Below are 21,196 nucleotides of genomic sequence, written 5' to 3' on the forward strand. Positions count from 1 at the left end.
TAATCCGGTCGCGGCTTTACGTGATCCTAATTGGAAAATGGCCATGGATGATGAATTTAGTGCTCTTATTAAAAATAAGACGTGGGAGTTGGTGCCCCGTCCACCTAATGTGAATGTTATTCGTTCTATGTGGATTTTTACTCATAAAGTCCAGTCTAACGGTGTTTTTGAGAGGCACAAAGCCCGTCTTGTAGGTGATGGCAAAAACTCAACAAGTTGGCATTGATTGTGGTGAGACATTTAGTCCGGTTGTCAAACCAGCTACAATCCGCACTGTTCTTAGCCTTTCTCTATCACAGGCATGGCATATTCATCAGTTGGATGTGAAAATGCTTTCTTACATGGTGAGTTGCAGGAAACAGTTTATATGCATCAACCAGTTGGTTACAGGGATAAGGATCATCCGGATTATGTTTGTCTCTTGAATAAGTCTCTTTATGGACTTAAACAGGCACCTCGGGCTTTGTATAAGCGTTTTGATGATTATATGTTATCTATTGGATTTACTCACAGCAGGATGGATAACTCTTTGTTTATCTACCGCAAAGGGTCAGATATGGCTTATCTTTTGTTATATGTGGATGACATTATACTGACGGCCTCTTCTGATGCTCTTTGCCGTTCTATTATATCTCTTCTTAGCTCTGAGTTTGCTATGAAGGACCTTGGTCCTTTAAATTATTTTTTGGGTATTGCTGTGACTCGACATAAGGATGGTTTGTTTCTTTCACAGCGGAAATATGCCGAGGAAATAATTGATCGTGCAGGGATGTCATCGTGTAAACCGTCTCAAACACCGGTTGACACGAAGTCCAAGATCGGCGCTACTACTAGTGCTCCTTTTGATGATCCATCTTTGTATAGGAGTCTTGCAGGGGCTCTACAGTACCTTACATTCACCAGACCGGATATTTCTTATTCTGTTCAGCAGGTTTGTCTACATATGCACGACCCCAGGGTTGATCATATGTCTGCTCTCAAACGGATTATTCGGTATGTTCAGGGTACTCTTGATTATGGCTTACATTTGTATCCCTCGTCTATTTCTTCTCTGGTTGCATATACTGATGCAGATTGGGGGGGATGCCCGGATACGAGACGTTCAACGTCTGGTTATTGTGTATTTTTGGGGATAATTTGATCTCTTGGTCGTCTAAGCGCCAACCCACGTTGTCTAAATCTAGTGCAGAGGTCGAATATCGTGGGGTGGCAAATGTTGTCTCCGAATCATGCTGGATTCGAAATCTTCTCTTGGAGTTACATTGTCCGATTAAAAAGGCTACCCTCGTTTATTGTGACAATGTTAGTGCTATTTATTTGTCAGGAAATCCAGTTCAGCATCAACGTACGAAACACATCGAGTTGGATATTCATTTTGTACGCGAGAAGGTTGCACGGGGGGAAGTTCGGGTTCTACATGTGCCTTCTCGACATCAGATTGCGGATATCTTTACTAAGGGTCTTCCGCGAGTCTTGTTTGAGGATTTTCGTGACAGTCTTAGCGTCCGTGGTCCTCCCGCTTCGACTGTGGGGTGTGTTAAGATATATATGTAAATATATTCTGTTACTGTATTTTAGCTAAGCATATATTTAGATTGATATGATTGTAATTAGTTCCTAAATAGGTGCCTTGTATTATGGCTAGCATTATGCGGCTACATTGTATATATTTGGGAAGTCAGTGAATGAAATCCTTGAGGAAAATATTCCATAAACTCTTTCATATATATATATATAATATATATATTATATATATATATATATATATATAATACATGAGTTTATTAGATATTAAAGTTTGAAACTTTAATTTATTTTTTATTCAAAAAAAGTGACACATATTGTGTTATCTGTTGTTCCGTCCCCAACATGGAGGAGGTGAGCTGGAAGAGGATGTGATTGATGGTGTTCATGGAATCCCAGAAATCATGGTCGTGTCTCCAAACTTTCCATGGTTTAAAGGAAAAGTGGGTGATGTGTGTCCAGTGGCGGCGCCAACAGTGGGTTATAAGACGGAGGTGGGCAGCGGCGGAATTGATTGGAAGAAGAGATAGTATGGTGATTAGAAGAGAATCAGGCAACGAGCTTGATCTGTCATTGATAATGTCGCTGTTTCATCTTGATTTTGGTGCACCGAGTTAGTGCTTTCAATCTAATTCTTTTTATTCAAATCATATGAACAGAATACAAGGATAAAAAATAATGTTAATTTTTTCAAAGAAAAGATAAAAATGGTTTTTAGTGTTTTTTTTTTTCGATTAAACTATTTAACTTACAAAAAAATCCATATAAATCTTTAAGTGATTTTTTTTAAGTTAAATCTTTTAGCAATTAAAATAATAATTCTTTCCATCAAATAAATTTGAGATAGTAAAAGTATAATAAACCAAGGGTGCAACGGAAGAGTAAATATGGAGTACTAACCCTAACCCAAAGCTAGCGTTCTTTAGACTCGGATTACAGAAATAAGACCAAATAATATCCTAATCTTCAACTCTGAATTTAACTAAATACTGTAAAATCACAACAGTTTCTTATATGCACTACATCCCAGAATCCAGAGCAAACAAGGAAGGTGTGCGCTTATCAATATATACTTTGTATAATGTAAACTCTTTATGTACAACCCCAAAAACCCGATCTGTTCATGTGATACGATACGATAGTATCTACACACAAGCATTTACGCGGAAAATCATAATTAAGTGCGTGCATTGTAAAGACGATAATATGCACTTGAAAGGTATAGAGGAAAAGGGATCAAACTAACCTATTAGGCTATTATACTGGGCAATTTCAAGAAAATTATAAAAATTATTCACAAAATTGTTTTAATGATGCAAAGAAGACTTGATAAAAGCTACATATGAAATTAGGAAAAATGATCACAAGGGACTAAGGCCCGATTCAGTTCACCTGAAAAAAAAAATATTCAGTAAAAATAATTTCAGTTCAGTAAAAATAATTTAATTTCAGCAAAAATAATTTTAATTCAATAAAATTAATTTCAGTTCAACAAGGGCCTAAATTAGAACATTTTTTTTTTTTTTGAAGAAACCAGATCATATAAATATACACAAATAAGACAATAAATTAGTCAATATAATGTTTGCAGAATGAACTTAGATTACACAAAAGTGTCATAAAAAAGTTGACAATTTCATATCAAAGTACAAATTGAAGCAAACCATTCTTCAAATCAGAACTTGAAGCAATGATCATCCTGCCGGAGAGCTCAATCCGACAGCTCGATGAAGTTTTTGTACTTTAGTTACAGTAGCGTATGAAGCTTGTCCAAAACAGTAGCATTACTTAAATTGTGTTGTACTCCGTAGCAATTTGATCTTTGATCTCAATTGTCGTCGTGATCCATCAGATCATATTATATGATTATAGCCTTTAAAGTTGCCTAAGCAATGACCTGGTAATTGGTCCTTCATAAGGCCGAGTGTCATTGTAAAAGCTAAGATCCATTAAATTACGAAAGATTGGCACGTCGATCCCATCCAAACCATTAAGATAACTCAGCATATCAGCACCATAAGTAATAAAAACAAGGGACCTAACACAAGAAATCCCTTGAAGTAGCCCAAGAATTAGACTATAATACTCGTAATCCATATCAAAATCATCATCCTTTTCATCATCACTTGGCTCCTCAACTGAAATCAGCACCATTTGCAAATCAATTGGAGTCCTAACAAATTCATAAAACGCTAAGTACCCATGAATCTCACAGTGCTCCAGCTTCGCGGCATCAATAGCAAATCGACAAACTTTTGGATCCCCAATCATTCATTCCTATAAACAAATTCTTCAAATTAGACGCAGATATAGCAAAACAATGAACATCTACAGTCAAATTCATACACAACTTCAAATCTTCCAACAACGGCAAAGACTTTATAAGGGTATCAATCAAATAACAATATGAATCACATACAAATAACGAGAGCTTCTTCAAATTAGGCAGATTAATAAAAGTAGTAGGAGCCTTAAACTCGATATAGCCAGGCAAATTCAAGTCTAATTCTATAAGTGACCGAGTTTCAAACACACAAGTAGGTATGTGAAACAAAAGAGATGAATAAAATCCATGAGAATGATGAAATCCTACATTAATTACTTCAGGCTTACGGCGACAAATTTGATGAAGCCAAGGAACAAAGCAAGATAATATCTGCGTTGATTTAGTTGATTGACGGAGAGAAAATTGAAGGTTAAAAGTATGGATTTTAGGGGACGTGAGTTCGGAGAGGATGTGATCAACTGATGTTATGAAAGTACGGAAATCATGAAAGGTGGTTTCGAGGGAGAAGTGGGTAACGTGAGTCCAAAGGTATCGCCAACGACGGGATAAGACGGAGGTAGAGGCAGCGGTATCGATAGAGAGGAAAGAGAGTATGATGATGAGGAGACTATCTGGGAGGTCGCTTATTCTGTCTTCTTCCATGAATTTGATGGATCAAAACCCTAAATTGAAGATTAAAAGGGATTGAATTAAAATTTGATTTAATTATTGGGGAAAGATGATTAATTATGGTGTGGTGTAGTTACAGATAATTTAATTGGATGAAAGAGGAATAGAGAGGAAGGAAAGCAATGGTGAATCGATGAATGGACAATGAAGGGAGAATATGAGAGATGGTACGGTCAGGAATTTGATTTCCAGTCGAAATTGGGGCGGTAATTTTTTTTTTTTTTTTTTAATTTTTTATTGGAATTATATTAACTGATAAAGTGTTTGATCCAATTAATTGTATGTGGGAAGGGGTGTTAGCCATGTTTGGTGATTAGGGGAAAAAAAAAATTGATTTTCAGTTGACGCTAAAGGTTATAAAGTGTGACGAAAAAATCATCACATTATTATCCATGCTCTTAAATTAACTATTGGGGAGCCGGTGAAAATTTATCTACTATTGGAATTATACATTGTGCATTTTTTTTTCAGTCGGAATTGAGGAAAATTGATCTATTACCCAATAAATTATCAATTATGTACAATTACCCAATATTATCAAGCAGTAATGCACTTGCTTAAAAAAAATTAAAAATAAATTAATAAATAAAATCAAGCAGTAATGCACAATAATACACTTATGTTAGTTGGATCAACCAAAAATTTAAAAGTTACAGACCATGTAATCATGTATATATATATATATATATATATATATGTATATATATATATATATGTATATATATATATATATATGTATATATATATATATATATATATATATATATATATATATATATATATATATATATATATATATATATATATATATAGGATTAGGATCATGTAAAAACAAGTCTTAGGGTGAAAACATGAAAACAATTAATCCCAGCCGTAGATTATAATCTAGCGGATGATATTTAATGTATATATATCCTAACTTTCTCTCTCCTCCCGCGAAAACACTTTCTCTTTCCTCTGTTATTTTCTTCCTCCTCTTCCTTCTCTCTTCACTTTCTCTCTCCTAATTTCTCGACATTAGCGAACTCCTTCAGCAACACCGCTTCAATTACCATCAGCGAACTCCTTCAGCAACACCGCTTTAATTACTTTGATTTTTAGCAATTTCTCAGCTCTACGATCTATTATCAGGTGAGTTCTTTGTGGTAATTTCGCTATTTTTGCACGATTTGAGGTTATTAGGTTTCTGAAATTTTGTTTGCTGGAATTTCATGAGTACTTTTTTTGTAGATTCAACCGAAAATTTAATGTCTATTATGTTTTTCGTGTATGATTTTTGTTTAATTTTGTAATTTTGCAAGTTTTTTTATTTTATTTTTTCGATTTGATTTTATTTTTTGAATTTCAACTTAAGTTTCGTTTTAGTAGAAGTATTTTTTAAATGTATTTTGTTTAATTTTTCTTAATTTAAGTAAACTAGGTTTTTATGTGTATTTTTGCTCGAAATTCTGCTTTTGTTGTTCTTCTTCATCTTCTTAGTAACACGATTTTTGTTGAGCATAAATTTGTTTTTGTTGATTTCGAGTTTAGCTGATTTTTGTGGATTTTGATTTCGAATTAATGCCTGTTAGGAATGCGAATAGCTAAAATGCGAATTGTGTGTGTGTGTTTGTGTTTGGAGTAGTTAATTTGAATTTTGAGTAATTTGAAGTGTTTTTAGTGGATTTGTGAGTGAATTCGGGAGAGTTTGGAGTAGTTAATTCGAATTTTGAGTAATTTGAAGTGTTTTTAGTGGATTTGTGAGTGAATTCGGGAGAGTTTGGAGTAGTTAATTCGAATTTTGAGTAATTTGAAATGTTTTTAGTGGATTTGTGAGTGAATTAGTGAGAGTTTGGAGTAGTTAATTCGAATTTTGAGTAATTTGAAGTGTTTTTAGTGGATTTGTGAGTGAATTAGTGAGAGTTTGGAGACATAAATTAGCTACACTGGTTCCTGCTTCCACTTGGTGTCCAACTCGATTTGTATTTTCCCGTGTTCCGTTTGGTGTAGGCAACAGGAATGGTCATCAATCTCTTGCTAATGATGATCTGGAATTGAGACCTGACCAACATGGTGACATGTTTGGAGATGGACTAACTGCCTTGGTTGCATTGGTGTTCCTTGATGCTGTTGTGTTTCTCTCTTACAACCTGTATTTTCTTATTTGTGATTTGAAGTGGTTTCAGCTGCATCAAATGTCATTAGGTTCCTACATGAATTATTTGCCTTTTGCACTTAGATAAATTTTCTGGTGTTTGTGATATTGATGCAAAGACTCTTTCCACATCAACCGTAGAAAGAAAGAAAGAAAGAAAGAACATAAAGTATGAAGAATGCTTCCTGGTTTAAGATACTGACTTTGATTCTATATGTCCGATTTTTGGTGTTGAGTAGATTGCTTAAGCGACTAACCCAGGAGCTACAGACATCTGGGGTGGATTTGTGATAGATTGCTTCTGATCATGCTAAATCGACATCTACATGACTTTCTTGACTGTTGAAAAGTGTACTTCTAGTCTGACATATGTGCATGGTTAATTTGACTCTGTACTGGATTTTGCTTCAAAATTTCTGAATTAGGCCTGTTTTGAACTTGAATCAAGGTAGCCAGAATTCGAGGATTTGGATACCTTAGTTTGATCTGATTTTCACTGCCCTGACCTGACCTGAATTGATTTTTTTATTCGTAAACAAATTGGTTGTCAAAAGACATAAATATGAATATGACCTGAACTTGTTCTAAACCAAACCAAAATAAACTGAATCTTTTTGGAGGGGTGTTGGACTATGTTATTTTTGAAGTTTTGTTTTAAAAAAAGGTCACTATGCCATAAAAAGAGGCAACTACTTTGGTTTCTTTTGTTTATCTTTTCGTATGTCTTGTTACAGGGTGCAACAAGGATTTTCATTCGATTTGGATTAGATTTTATTCCTATGGTGAGAACTAGAGGTGGTGCTACTTTTAAAAAAAGGAGAGGCCTTCGTAGCTCAACAGGAGGAGTTAAATTGAAAGATACAGGAGGTATGATGAATGTTTGATTTTTGGATTATTAACCTTAATATACTAGTTGCTCTATTATGATAGTCTCCTAATACTATAGAATGTAGGTCCCTATATTAATATAAAAGTTACTATATTATTAGTTCCCTATGTAACTGAAAAAGGTCACTATATCAATGACAATGATTATTATTTTTAAGTTATTAGTTTGCTATATTATAATTGTTTGCTAGATGAAAATGAAGATAATTGTATATATAACTATATGCTTGCGTGTTTTTAGCATGTATCAATCTCGATCATGAAGATGAAGAGCATATTGATGGTGGAAGCAAAATGATCGATGATGATACTAACAGAGATAAAGATGCTTGTATTGAAAAAGGATTGAAAAAGAAAGCTATCACTAAGAAAAAGAAACCTTCTAACATTGAGAATGCTATACCTTTGTCAACTGTGATGAAAGGAAAGAAGGGGAATGAGTCTTCTTCTTCACATGCTATTGTTTTGCCAGCTAAGAAGAGAAAGTTGGATGAAAATGAAGGTCTTAAAGTGAAGAAAGTGAAGGCAAATAATGATAAGAACATTGTGATTCATAGGCAAGAATCTGCAATCATAGATAGTGATGTACATATGTAAGTGAATATTTGTTTCTTTTTTTTTGAAGTTTTGTTTAAAAAAAAGGTCACTATGCTATAAAAAGAGGCTACTATTTTGGTTTCTTTTGTTTATCTTTTCGTATGTCTTGTTACAGGGTGCAACGAGGATTTAAAACACGTTGCAGGCCATTTCATTTAGTAGAGATGATTAAAACTTTTTCAGATGATCAAATCAAGGCTGTTAAAGAAATTGGCTTTGGAGGTTTGTTATCTTTGAAGGTGAAACGAACTGCAACTGATATGCTATCATGGTTGGTAGATTGTTTTGATCATGGTAGCTGCATGTTTACTATTGATGGTAAAAAAGATTTTGTTGTGACTGAATTTGATGTGTATGATGTTTTTTGCCTTCCTTGCAAAACATCTAAGAAAGTTGAAGAAATTTCTCGTTGTGCTAATGTCATCAACCCTGATTATGATTTAAAGGTTAAATGGAGGTCTCATTTTGGTCTTATGGGTGAGAATGATCAGATTCCTTTGGGTTTTTTGGAATCTAAGATCCCTTTACTAGTAGATGGCGGGGAAGAATTCAGACAGCTTTTTATCATGCATGCTTTTTCAAGTTTTTTAGCACCTACGTCCAACAGAACTGTGGATTTGAGAATTGTAAAATGTTTGGTTGATGTTAATCAAATAAGAATTTATAATTGGTCAAAATATGTCTTAGATAGACTTTGTGAAGCCGTGAAGAGCTACAAAGAAGGAAATATAGAATGGTTTTGTGGTTGTGTTTTGATGTTAGAGATTATCTATTTTCATCGATTGAGGTTTAGGAATGTTGTGTTAAATTCTACAATACCTTTAATTCAACATTGGACTGATGTGGATATAAGAGATAGAATTAGAAATGAAAAGTTGTCCAAGGGTTTTGGGTGTGGAATTCTTGAGTTTGATACATATCCAGTGAGTGAGAAGTTGCAATTTGAGGATGGACAAGTTGTTTGTAATCAATTCAAGGAAGCTCCTGTGAATCAAACTTCTGGAAAAGAATCTGTTGTTTATGAAGGTGTCCGTAGCAATGTTAAGGGTGTTATTCAGTTTGAGCTACCTGCCAGTTCAATGTCTAATGAGGAAATCCGTTCAATTGCTATTGATGTAAGTATTTTACCCTTTAATTCTGTCTGTCTGTTTGGTTTTTTCTTTTTTTTTTTTTTTTTTTTTTTTGTCACAAATTATTTTATTAAATCTAAGTGCTACATTTTTTTTTCACAGGAAGTTTATGAGAAGTTTTTGCTCATGAAAAGAGATTTAGAAGTGGTATCTAACTTCTACATGAATGAGTTGAAAGTGTTATTTCAGACTCGTAAATCTAATGATGCTTCAACTTCGACACCTCCAATGTCCCAAACTGATTTATTCTTTATGAATCCTCGTGTTCATGAAATTGTTGATGAGATTGTGTCTCTTGTAAATTGGGTAAGCAAAGTGCCTAATGGTTTGGATGATGATGATATTGATGATAATGGTGCACCTGCAAAAGAGATTAATGTTGTAGTTGGTGAGGTTCCAAGGATAGGTTTTGAGCATGTTTTGAGTAATGGAAAATCTAAATGCTCCCTTGCTATGGATGTTAGTCTCTTTGGTGATAAAGTTACATATGTAACTGAATATATGAAGTCAAGTAATAAGGATATGAAGGTTTTGGATGCAGTTGTCCAGGAACTTGTTGACTACTGCATTAGTGATTATCATGGTTTCGATCTCAAGTAAGTCATGTCATTGTTCTTTTTGTTATTTATTTTCAAATTTTAATAATAAGTGACTATGTTAATATACATGTGTCTTTTTATTTCCTTGTACAGTGAGGTGTTGGTATCTTTTGGCAAACCATTTGAGATTACAAGGAATGAATTCCTTTCATTAGGTGCACCGGCTATTGCTATATCTTCTGTTATTATTGATTGTTGGGCTATGTTGCTTAATGAAAACCAGAAGAGTAGTGCACATGGACCTCAAAAACTATATTTTGGTGTTTCTCAAAGTGTAAGTATCTTTCGGCTATTTAGTTACTACATCATTATAATGGTAGTTGTTCATTATAAAAAATTCATAAATTAATTTCACTATGTATTGAAAACAGTCACTATGATTCATAAATTAATTTCACTATGCAATGAAAACAGTCACTATGTAATGCAAGTAATTACATTTAAGAAAAATAACTCTACCTTCTAATTTTTTTAATATTTATTAATGTTTGTTCTTTTTTAGGCTTTTTTACTGAAAGTTGCAAACACAGATAGTAACACACAAGACATTGACAAGCTATTTGACATTTGGTCAAGATGGTTGTTCATTCCTTGCAATGATTTTGATATTGCAAATGTTGAGTTGGTAATACATTGCAAATGTTGACAATCATTTTTCAACTAAGTACTTTTATATTAAGTTTTTCAAGCTTAATAGTTGTTTATTTATTTATTGCAGATATTTGTTCCTATACTCTTGAATGAGCACTTTTTCCTAATTGTTGTGAATTTGAAGGAAGAAAAGCTTCAGTTCATTGATAATATGAGTTATGATACAAAGTACATGAGTGAGGTTGAGAAGTTCTCTGATGTTCTGGTAAAAATATGATATTTTGGATTTTATTTGTATTTTTCTAGTTAGGATATGCTTCATGGAACCTAAAGTATTAATTTATTTTGCCTAGAGTGATATGCTGAGTACTTTTCTTGATCAACGCCTTCCTCAAAGTAATGACTCAGTGAAGAACATGATTGAGTATACTTTGGAGTCACCTTCTGTAAATTGGAAGTCTGGAAAACAGAAGAATAATGATAGTGGCATTTATACTATGGTCAGCATGCTTTACTTTGATGGAGCTGATGTGTTCGACTGCGATGTTTTGAAAACGGTTATCTCGTCTCATTTTTTTTATTTGGCTTTCAATTTTTATTATATTAACTATTTCCTCCATGGAATTTAACTAGCTTTTTTATTCTAATTTTTGCTTAAATTAATATATTAGGTTTCAACTAGACGGACATTGAGAGCTCAGATTGCTGCTACTCTGGTATTATCTGATATGAACATTGTTAGAGATGAAGTTCTTGAAAAGCTATCTGAATTCAGATTAATAAGGAGTCAAGTTGCAAAAGATGTTTTTGATGGGATTAAGAAGAAAACAAAGCAAGGTAAAAAGGAAAAGAAAGTATAGGCAGACTAACGAATATGTGGATGAAGTTTTTTGCTCGGAAGTATTTGTATTTTGCACAGAAGTAGGAAATCTAATGTAATGATGTAGTTTGCATCAACAAATGGATAATCTAACAAAATTGTATAAGTGTTAATATAGAACAATATGATATGATTCCAGTTCATACAAAGCTTTTGAATTGGTGGTATTGGTAGTTCTTTTGATATGTAATCTTTAATTGACATTCAAGAAGTTTAGTGAAATATATATTAGTTATAAATTTGGCGCCTATGTTATAAAAAAATGGTACCTATGTTATTTAAAAAGGTTTCTATATGATAAGGTCACTATGTATTTAAAAAGGTATCTATGTTATTTAAAAGGTTTCTATATTATAAGGTCACTATGTATTTAAAATGTTATTAGTTCAATGTGTTATATATAATTAAGTTATAATGCAAAATTATCACCATATTCATTATTATATTTTGTATACATATGTGACAAGTTTTCAAAGGACCTATGATAAATATGTACCTAAAAATGTCTAACTTTTTTTTATCTCTTAAAAAAGAAAAAAAAAACTTGAAAAAGGATATTATATTACTTTTTATAGTCATTATGTAAGTAAAATGGCATTATATGAGGTAAAAATTTCCAATTACTATGCGATGCAAAAGGATCACTATGAGATGCAAGAGCGTTACTATGTGATAAAAAAGATTTCTATAATAATCTGTCTCTATTTAAATAAAAGGTCACTATGTAAGGTAAAAGTGTCGTATTTATATTAATCTATTCTTAAGCTATTCATTTAGTATATCAATTAAAAGAACGAGCCCCTCCTTCCCTAACTTTGTATTGGCTTAATCGATGTGGATTAGAAGAATTGTTAAAATGTGAGTATTTTTTATACGGTTGTTATATCATAATAAAGGTCATTATATCACTAAAAAGGTTATCACGGAATAAGGTGTCAATACGATGAAAAAAAGTCACTATAACGTTAAAAACACATACTATAATATAAATTGAAGTTATCATATCCCAATATGTCACTACATCAAAATAACAATATAAAGGTCAATAAAAAGTTTAACAATAAAAGGTCACCTTATCAATAAAATTTTAACAATAAAAGGTCCCTGTTTAATATATGTGAAACAATAACAATCACTATATCAATAAAAAGGGCACTATAGCACTATGTTCTTTCTTTCCTCTCATCTCCTCTATTTCAGCACTAGGCTGTCAGTAGCCGATGTTGCTTCTTGTAAATATGAAGTGGTTTTGCAGCCTTTCTACTCTTCTTTGAAATCCTGAAATCATGTACACGAACATATATAAAGTGAAAATCTAGTGGGAAGTAAACATAGTACAAAATTTATTTATTTTTTTCTACAAAAATACCTCATTCAAGTTGGATTTTTTTTGCGGACAATTCCGACTATCATGGTTTGTTCTCTGACCACAAGTTCTACAAAGTCTATCTTTCCTTTGGCTTTCCTCAATAGCTATCTCTTTGTCAGATTTTTTCCTTTTTCCACTACCACTACCTTTGTTGGAAGACTTGTTTGGAGGAAGAATATCAACAACTATGTCATTAGATCCAACAAATAATTCGATGTGTTTATTTTTTGCCTCACGTTTATCAACTGGACTTATAGAATCCAAGTCTTTCATCTCATTTTCAAAAGATATTAGCTTAGACAACAATGACTCTAGGCATTCAACTTTCTCCTCACAAAGACTTACACATGAAAAAAACCTGCACCATAAATCACCAACTAGCTTTTGCTTCTTATCCTTCTCTGCCCCATCAAGCAAGTTGTTTAAGCCAAAAATTGGTTTCTTCATAGCTTCTTTAGTCCAACGATGTAAAACATATTGCCTTGGAATCTCAAATAAGAACTTTCCTTTCATGACAAAGAGAATGTGACGACATAATATTCCAACAGATTCAAACATTTTACAAGAGCATGAAGCATCATTAGAACACAAAACATATGTGACATGATAGCTTTTTTTCCTTGTGTTGTCAACAATTCTATATTGCTCAATCCCTTCTTCTTCTTTGATGGTAACATTACTTATACCACAATTGTACAAAGCATGCTTGAATTCCTTTTGGAATATGTAAAATACATTATGAGTGTAAGCAAATGCAGCATGCTTTTCCAAGTACAGGGGGGTGACAAGTTGGGGATGTGTAGTTTTTGAAGTAGCATTCAACTTGTCTTGTGTGTGCCTTTGAGCATCGATTGCAGATTCATAGCGAAACCACAACTCAACCAATAACAAATGCTGATTGGTGAAATTAGTGAAAAAGCTATTTTCACTCTCTGATCTTTGAGTTGACCTTAAAATCCCACCCATAAAAAGGTCACGAAAGTAGGAAGGAATCCACATATTCCTTATATTATACATATTTTTGAACCAATCTTCATTCACTAAATCAAATTCAGACATCACAGACTGCCAACCAATTTCAAATTCTTCTGGTTCAAGGTCTCTATTCCACACAACAGAGTTTAGTTTATGAAGAAAATCAGTTTCTAAGCATAATTTGGGCCCTACCTTTTGTGGCACTTTTTTCATAATGTGCCACATACAAAACCTATGTTTTGCCTTATCAAGAACTTTTTCAATTGCCACTTTCATCGCAGGGTCTTGATCTGTCATGATACAGGTAGGCTGACAGTTATTCATTGCCTTTAAGAAAGTTTCAAATAACCATTCAAAGGATTCAATATCCTCCTTTGCAAGTAAGCCTATCCCAAAAGTCACACACTTACCATGGTGATCAACACCCGTAAATGGGGCAAAAACCATAGAGTATTTGTTGGTGTCAAATGTTGTATCAAATGTAATCATATCACAGAACAACGAATAATTTTTTCTACTAATTGCATCTGCCCAAAATACTCTTGTCAAGCGTTGATGTTCATCCATACAATGCTCAAAGAAAAAGGCACCTTCACTGTTTTCAGCTTTTTCTTTCAAATTGTTTATAAACATCGAAGCATCTTTCTCTTGTATGTAAGCTTTCAAGTCTCGATTAAAGTTCTTGAAATCATTCAATGTTGCACCTATATTATCATAGCTACCAAGATGTTCTTTCATCAACTTATAAGACTTGTTTGGACCAATGTTCAATCTAGAGTTGTCAAAAATGAATTTTTTCTGGCCAAGTTTAAGGTTTCCAACATTTGCCAAAAAATTCATTGTGTTGGGAGAAGCAAGATTGTGGCTATGAGATTCATGAAAGACATAAACCATCCATTTTCCATCTGAACGTTCTCTAAACCCAATCATTGCATTACATCCAAAACGATTTATGGTTCTTTTTCTAGCTTTAGGATTTTTATCTTTGTTAGAAACTTTTGCTTTAGTTTCACCATCCTTCGTAAACCCTTGTTTATTACAATGTAAATATTTCAAGTAGACTTTATCACTATCTTTAATTCTCTTTTCAGTACCTAGTCTTACCACAAACCCACCAAATCTAGCATATTGCTTATAAAAATCAACACCTTTAAGTAAGGAATCAAAAAGCATACCAAGTGTAGGCTTTAGTTTAGGGGGACAACACGGTATAAACTCTTTTGTTCCTCTGGGAGTGTAACACACACTTGGGCCCTTTAGTGACGGTAAGTTTTCAGCAACATTGGTAGTTGTAGATGTATTTGAGCAACTACCTTCTTCTGACTCCTCTTGCATTGTCTGCATATAATATCAAATATATGGTTTAAAATGGGTACTATAATAAAATAATCCATTCCATGGTGCAACTAACTGGACACCAACAAAAACAGTCTAAAATATATGGTTATGGTATCATAAAAAAGAGTTACTATATGGTATTAAGCAAGGTGTTAGTCATTTAAGCAAATACACAAACACCTTATGTGCAACAATTTCTCCTAGTGTTTAATATCATATATCCAGGAAAAAAAAAACTTTAATATAAAAAAAATATATATATATTGCAAATATTTATACAAAAACGAAAAAAGAGCATATTGTTGATGAGGATTGAAACTACAAGTTGATGAGATTGAAACTAAAAAACAGAGCACTATTATAAAAATAGTCTACAATAATCACATACAAGGAAATAACCTACCATGCGCAATCAAATAGAAATTCAAGAAATTCAGCTTATATACAAGGAAATAATCACAGTTATATCGGTATTGTAAGCCGCAATCAACTAGAAATTCAGCTAAAAACAGAAATTAAAGAATGAAGAACACTTACTAAGATTATTGAGGAAGCCCCAAGTTATTGAAGAATCACGAGCCCTCAATTTTGGGAGTAAATAATCAAAGTAGCCCTAAAATTTGACGAATTGAGGAATTGACGATTTGATAATGAGATGAAAAGAGGATTTGCTGAGATTTGCTGAGATTTTGCGTTTTTCAGCAAAATTAACAGAGGATTTGCTGAGATTTGCTAAGATTTTGTGTACCTTGTATTTCAACCGTTAGATTATATCATTAATAATCAATGGCTGAGATTTGCTGTTTTTAGTTTTCACCATAAGCCCTGTTTTTAGCGGAACCCTCCCGTATATATATATATATATATATATATATATATATATATATATATATATATATATATATATATATATATATATATATATATATATATATATATACATGAGTTTATTAGATATTAAAGTTTGAAACTTTAATTTATTTTTATTCAAAAAAAGTGACACATATTGTGTTTATCTGTTGTTCCGTCCCCAACATGGAGGAGGTGAGCTGGAAGAGGATGTGATTGATGGTGTTCATGGAATCCCAGAAATCATGGTCGTGTCTCCAAACTTTCCATGGTTTAAAGGAAAAGTGGGTGATGTGTGTCCAGAGGCGGCGCCAACGGTGGGTTATAAGACGGAGGTGGCAGCGGCGGAATTGATTGGAAGAAGAGATAGTATGGTGATTAGAAGAGAATCAGGCAACGAGCTTGATCTGTCATTGATAATGTCGCTGTTCATCTTGATTTTGGTGCACCGAGTTAGTGCTTCAATCTAATTCTTTTATTCAAATCAAATGAACAGAATACAAGGATAAAAAATAATGTTAATTTTTTTCAAAGAAAAGATAAAAATGGTTTTAGTGTTTTTTTTTTTCGATTAAACTATTTAACTTACAAAAAAATCCATATAAATCTTTAAGTGATTTTTTTTTAAGTTAAATCTTTTAGCAATTAAAATAATAATTCTTTTCCATCAAATAAATTTGAGATAGTAAAAGTATAATAAACCAAGGGTGCAACGGAAGAGTATATATGGAGTACTAACCCTAACCAAAAGCTAGCGTTCTTTAGACTCGGATTACAGAAATAAGACCAAATAATATCCTAATCTTCAACTCTGAATTAAACTAAATACTGTAAAATCACAACAGTTTCTTATATGCACTACATCCCAGAATCCAGAGCAAACAAGGAAGGTGTGCGCTTATCAATATATACTTTGTATAATGTAAACTCTTTATGTACAACCCCAAAAACCCGATCTGTTCATGTGATACGATATGATAGTATCTACACACAAGCATTTACGCGGAAAATCATAATTAAGTGCGTGCATTGTAAAGACGATAATCTGCACTTGAAAGGTATAGAGGAAAAGGGATCAAACTAACCTATTAGGCTATTATACTGGGCAATTTCAAGAAAATTATAAAAATTATTCACAAAATTGTTTTAATGATGCAAAGAAGACTTGATAAAAGCTACATATGAAATTAGGAAAAATGATCACAAGGGACTAAGGCCCGATTCAGTTCACCTTAAAAAAAAATATTCAGTAAAAATAATTTCAGTTCAGTAAAAATAATTTAATTTCAGCAAAAATAATTTTAATTCAATAAAATTAATTTCAGTTCAACAAGGGCCTAAATTAGAACATTTTTTTTTTTTTTGAAGAAACCAGATCATATAAATATACACAAATAAGACAATAAATTAGTCAATATAATGTTTGCAGAATGAACTTAGATTACACAAAAGTGTCATAAAAAAGTTGACAATTTCATATCAAAGTACAAATTGAAGCAAACCATTCTTCAAATCAGAACTTGAAGCAATGATCATCCTGCCGGAGAGCTCAATCCGACAGCTCGATGAAGTTTTTGTACTTTAGTTACAGTAGCGTATGAAGCTTGTCCAAAACAGTAGCATTACTTAAATTGTGTTGTACTCCGTAGCAATTTGATCTTTGATCTCAATTGTCGTCGTGATCCATCAGATCATATTATATGATTATAGCCTTTAAAGTTGCCTAAGCAATGACCTGGTAATTGGTCCTTCATAAGGCCGAGTGTCATTGTAAAAGCTAAGATCCATTAAATTACGAAAGATTGGCACGTCGATCCCATCCAAACCATTAAGATAACTCAGCATATCAGCACCATAAGTAATAAAAACAAGGGACCTAACACAAGAAATCCCTTGAAGTAGCCCAAGAATTAGACTATAATACTCGTAATCCATATCAAAATCATCATCCTTTTCATCATCACTTGGCTCCTCAACTGAAATCAGCACCATTTGCAAATCAATTGGAGTCCTAACAAATTCATAAAACGCTAAGTACCCATGAATCTCACAGTGCTCCAGCTTCGCGGCATCAATAGCAAATCGACAAACTTTGGATCCCCAATCATTCATTCCTATAAACAAATTCTTCAAATTAGACGCAGATATAGCAAAACAATGAACATCTACAGTCAAATTCATACACAACTTCAAATCTTCCAACAACGGCAAAGACTTTATAAGGGTATCAATCAAATAACAATATGAATCACATACAAATAACGAGAGCTTCTTCAAATTAGGCAGATTAATAAAAGTAGTAGGAGCCTTAAACTCGATATAGCCAGGCAAATTCAAGTCTAATTCTATAAGTGACCGAGTTTCAAACACACAAGTAGGTATGTGAAACAAAAGAGATGAATAAAATCCATGAGAATGATGAAATCCTACATTAATTACTTCAGGCTTACGGCGACAAATTTGATGAAGCCAAGGAACAAAGCAAGATAATATCTGCGTTGATTTAGTTGATTGACGGAGAGAAAATTGAAGGTTAAAAGTATGGATTTTAGGGGACGTGAGTTCGGAGAGGATGTGATCAACTGATGTTATGAAAGTACGGAAATCATGAAAGGTGGTTTCGAGGGAGAAGTGGGTAACGTGAGTCCAAAGGTATCGCCAACGACGGGATAAGACGGAGGTAGAGGCAGCGGTATCGATAGAGAGGAAAGAGAGTATGATGATGAGGAGACTATCTGGGAGGTCGCTTATTCTGTCTTCTTCCATGAATTTGATGGATCAAAACCCTAAATTGAAGATTAAAAGGGATTGAATTAAAATTTGATTTAATTATTGGGGAAAGATGATTAATTATGGTGTGGTGTAGTTACAGATAATTTAATTGGATGAAAGAGGAATAGAGAGGAAGGAAAGCAATGGTGAATCGATGAATGGACAATGAAGGGAGAATATGAGAGATGGTACGGTCAGGAATTTGATTTCCAGTCGAAATTGGGGCGGTAATTTTTTTTTTTTTTTTAATTTTTTATTGGAATTATATTAACTGATAAAGTGTTTGATCCAATTAATTGTATGTGGGAAGGGGTGTTAGCCATGTTTGGTGATTAGGGGAAAAAAAAAATTGATTTTCAGTTGACGCTAAAGGTTATAAAGTGTGACGAAAAAATCATCACATTATTATCCATGCTCTTAAATTAACTATTGGGGAGCCGGTGAAAATTTATCTACTATTGGAATTATACATTGTGCATTTTTTTTCAGTCGGAATTGAGGAAAATTGATCTATTACCCAATAAATTATCAATTATGTACAATTACCCAATATTATCAAGCAGTAATGCACTTGCTTAAAAAAAATTAAAAATAAATTAATAAATAAAATCAAGCAGTAATGCACAATAATACACTTATGTTAGTTGGATCAACCAAAAATTTAAAAGTTACAGACCATGTAATCATGTATATATATATATATATATATATATATATATATATATATATATATTGTTAAGATATATATGTAAATATATTCTGTTACTGTATTTTAGCTAAGCATATATTTAGATTGATATGATTGTAATTAGTTCCTAAATAGGTGCCTTGTATTATGGCTAGCATTATGCGGCTACATTGTATATATTGGTAAGTCAGTGAATGAAATCCCTTGAGGAAAATATTCCATAAACTCTTTCATGGTATCAGTTGCCTAGGGCACAATTTCCTTCATCTTCCGCTGCTTTCCTCGGCTATTGTTCTATAGCTCACGTTTTCTTTCCATCTACTCTTTTCTCTTCTCTATTCTTCACCATGGGTGAATCCAAGTCTCAATATCACCCTGCTCTTGCTGTCACTAACATCAAGGCACACATTCCCATTACTCTCGAAATGGCAAATATGCAATACTCTACGTGGGCGGAGTTGTTCAAGCTTCACGCAAAATCTCATCGGGTCCTTCACCATATCATTCCCCCTGCTGCCGGCAAGGAGAAAGTTCCGTCTACCGAGGAAGAAAAGGAACTATGGCAGACCCTTGATGCTGCGGTTTTATCGTGGCTCTATGGTACTATCTCGACTGACCTTATCAACACCGTTATCGAACCAGATGCAACAGCAATGGAAATATGGAATAGGTTGCGTGACCTATTTCAGGACAATAAACATTCTCGGGCTGTGACTCTTGAGCAGGAGTTTTCAACCACGAATTTAGAGGACTTTCCTAATGTCTCGGCTTATTGTCAACGTTTGAAGTCTCTTGCCGATCAACTCAAGAATGTAGGTGCACCGGTTTCGGACAGTCGACTGGTCCTTCAGATGGTTGGGGGCCTTACGAAAGCGTACAGTGGTGTTGGTACGCTTATTAGGCAGAGCAATCCCTTACCCGCTTTTTATCAAGCACGATCCATGCTTACTTTAGAGGAGGTCGGCTTGGCCAAGGATGCTTCACAAGGGTCGGACTCGGCAATGGTTGCGGCATCATTTGATAATTCTCCGCTTGACTCCGGTTCTCATGGTCACTCGAAAGGAAAAAAATCAAAAAAAAGGGAAAAATTCAGGCAACCGCAAGAATTCTGGTGGTGCAGGCCGTGGCTCCGGTGGCGGCAAGGCGGGTCAGTTTTCTGGTGGTGTTTCCGGCGGTGCGCCACGTGGGACAGGCGGCCAGCAGTCCTTCTCCCCGTTCTGGCAGCAACAGTGTCCACCATGGGGGTGGATGCCTCAAGGGTGGCCCGTGCCACCATGTCCTTACCCAACTCAGAATTGGGCCAAGCCCAATTTCCAACCCAGGCAGCAACCTGGCATCTTGGGGCCACGACCACAACAAGGCCAGCAGGCCTATGCAGCTTCTTGTATTGGGCAGCCCGCGTCCTATGCTCCGTCTTATGTTCCAACTGACATTGAGTCCGCGATGCACACTATGACTCTTTCTCAACCCGATCCGGCATGGTACATGGACACTGGAGCTACTTCTCATATGACCTCCTCTCCCGGTAATTTCTCGTCTTATTTTAATTTGAGCACTCATCCTAATAATGGCATTGTTGTTGGTAATGGTCATACTATTCCTATACTTGGTTATGGTCATACTAAATTGTCTTCTCCTACTGCTCCCCTTACTCTGAAAAATGTTCTTCATGCACCTAAACTCATCAAAAATCTCATTTCTGTTAGAAAATTTACCACCGATAATTCTGTGAAAGTTGAGTTTGATCCCTTTGGGTTTTCTGTGAAGGATTTTCGGACGGGGCAGCCAATCATGAGGAGTGATAGCCATGGGGACCTTTATCCATTTACCACAAATCAGGCTACTCATTCTACCTTTGCCGCCATCTCACCTAAGCTTTGGCACGATCGGTTGGGACATCCGGGTG

At 34.0% G+C, this 21,196-nt stretch overlaps 3 protein-coding genes and 1 pseudogene across 4 annotated transcripts; 2 read left to right on the forward strand and 2 right to left on the reverse strand.

The window, feature by feature from the left end:
• The first annotated feature begins 301 nt into the window (after positions 1-301).
• On the forward strand, positions 302-1,554 carry LOC110719892 (annotated as a pseudogene).
• A 4,508-nt stretch (positions 1,555-6,062) lies between these two features.
• LOC110719891 lies at positions 6,063-12,248 on the forward strand. Of its 2 annotated transcripts, XM_021898870.1 has the most exons (9): positions 6,063-7,481; positions 7,744-8,095; positions 8,215-9,214; positions 9,332-9,825; positions 9,922-10,102; positions 10,331-10,453; positions 10,547-10,684; positions 10,773-10,976; positions 11,091-12,248. In XM_021898870.1, the coding sequence occupies exons 1-9, from the start codon at positions 7,247-7,249 to the stop codon at positions 11,277-11,279; spliced, it is 2,916 nt and encodes a 971-aa protein (XP_021754562.1). In that variant the 5' UTR covers positions 6,063-7,246; the 3' UTR covers positions 11,280-12,248. The 2 variants fall into 2 exon arrangements, with proteins under 2 accessions (XP_021754562.1, XP_021754561.1); XM_021898869.1 differs by having other exon boundaries at positions 8,215-9,825.
• A 73-nt stretch (positions 12,249-12,321) lies between these two features.
• Positions 12,322-14,816, reverse strand: LOC110719887 (protein FAR1-RELATED SEQUENCE 5-like). The gene is made up of 2 exons (XM_021898866.1): positions 12,669-14,816; positions 12,322-12,577 (listed from the first exon to the last, which is right to left on the reverse strand). Exons 1-2 carry the CDS (start codon positions 14,814-14,816, stop codon positions 12,560-12,562), a joined length of 2,166 nt encoding a protein of 721 aa, XP_021754558.1. The 3' UTR covers positions 12,322-12,559.
• Positions 14,817-17,543: 2,727 nt separating this feature from the next.
• Positions 17,544-18,596, reverse strand: LOC110719888 (F-box/LRR-repeat protein 13-like). The gene has a single exon (XM_021898867.1). The coding sequence runs from the start codon at positions 18,594-18,596 to the stop codon at positions 17,544-17,546; it is 1,053 nt and encodes a 350-aa protein (XP_021754559.1).
• Positions 18,597-21,196: the final 2,600 nt, after the last annotated feature.

Source organism: Chenopodium quinoa, unplaced genomic scaffold, assembly GCF_001683475.1.
Source record: "Chenopodium quinoa cultivar QQ74 unplaced genomic scaffold, ASM168347v1, whole genome shotgun sequence".
NCBI lineage: Eukaryota > Viridiplantae > Streptophyta > Magnoliopsida > Caryophyllales > Amaranthaceae > Chenopodium > Chenopodium quinoa.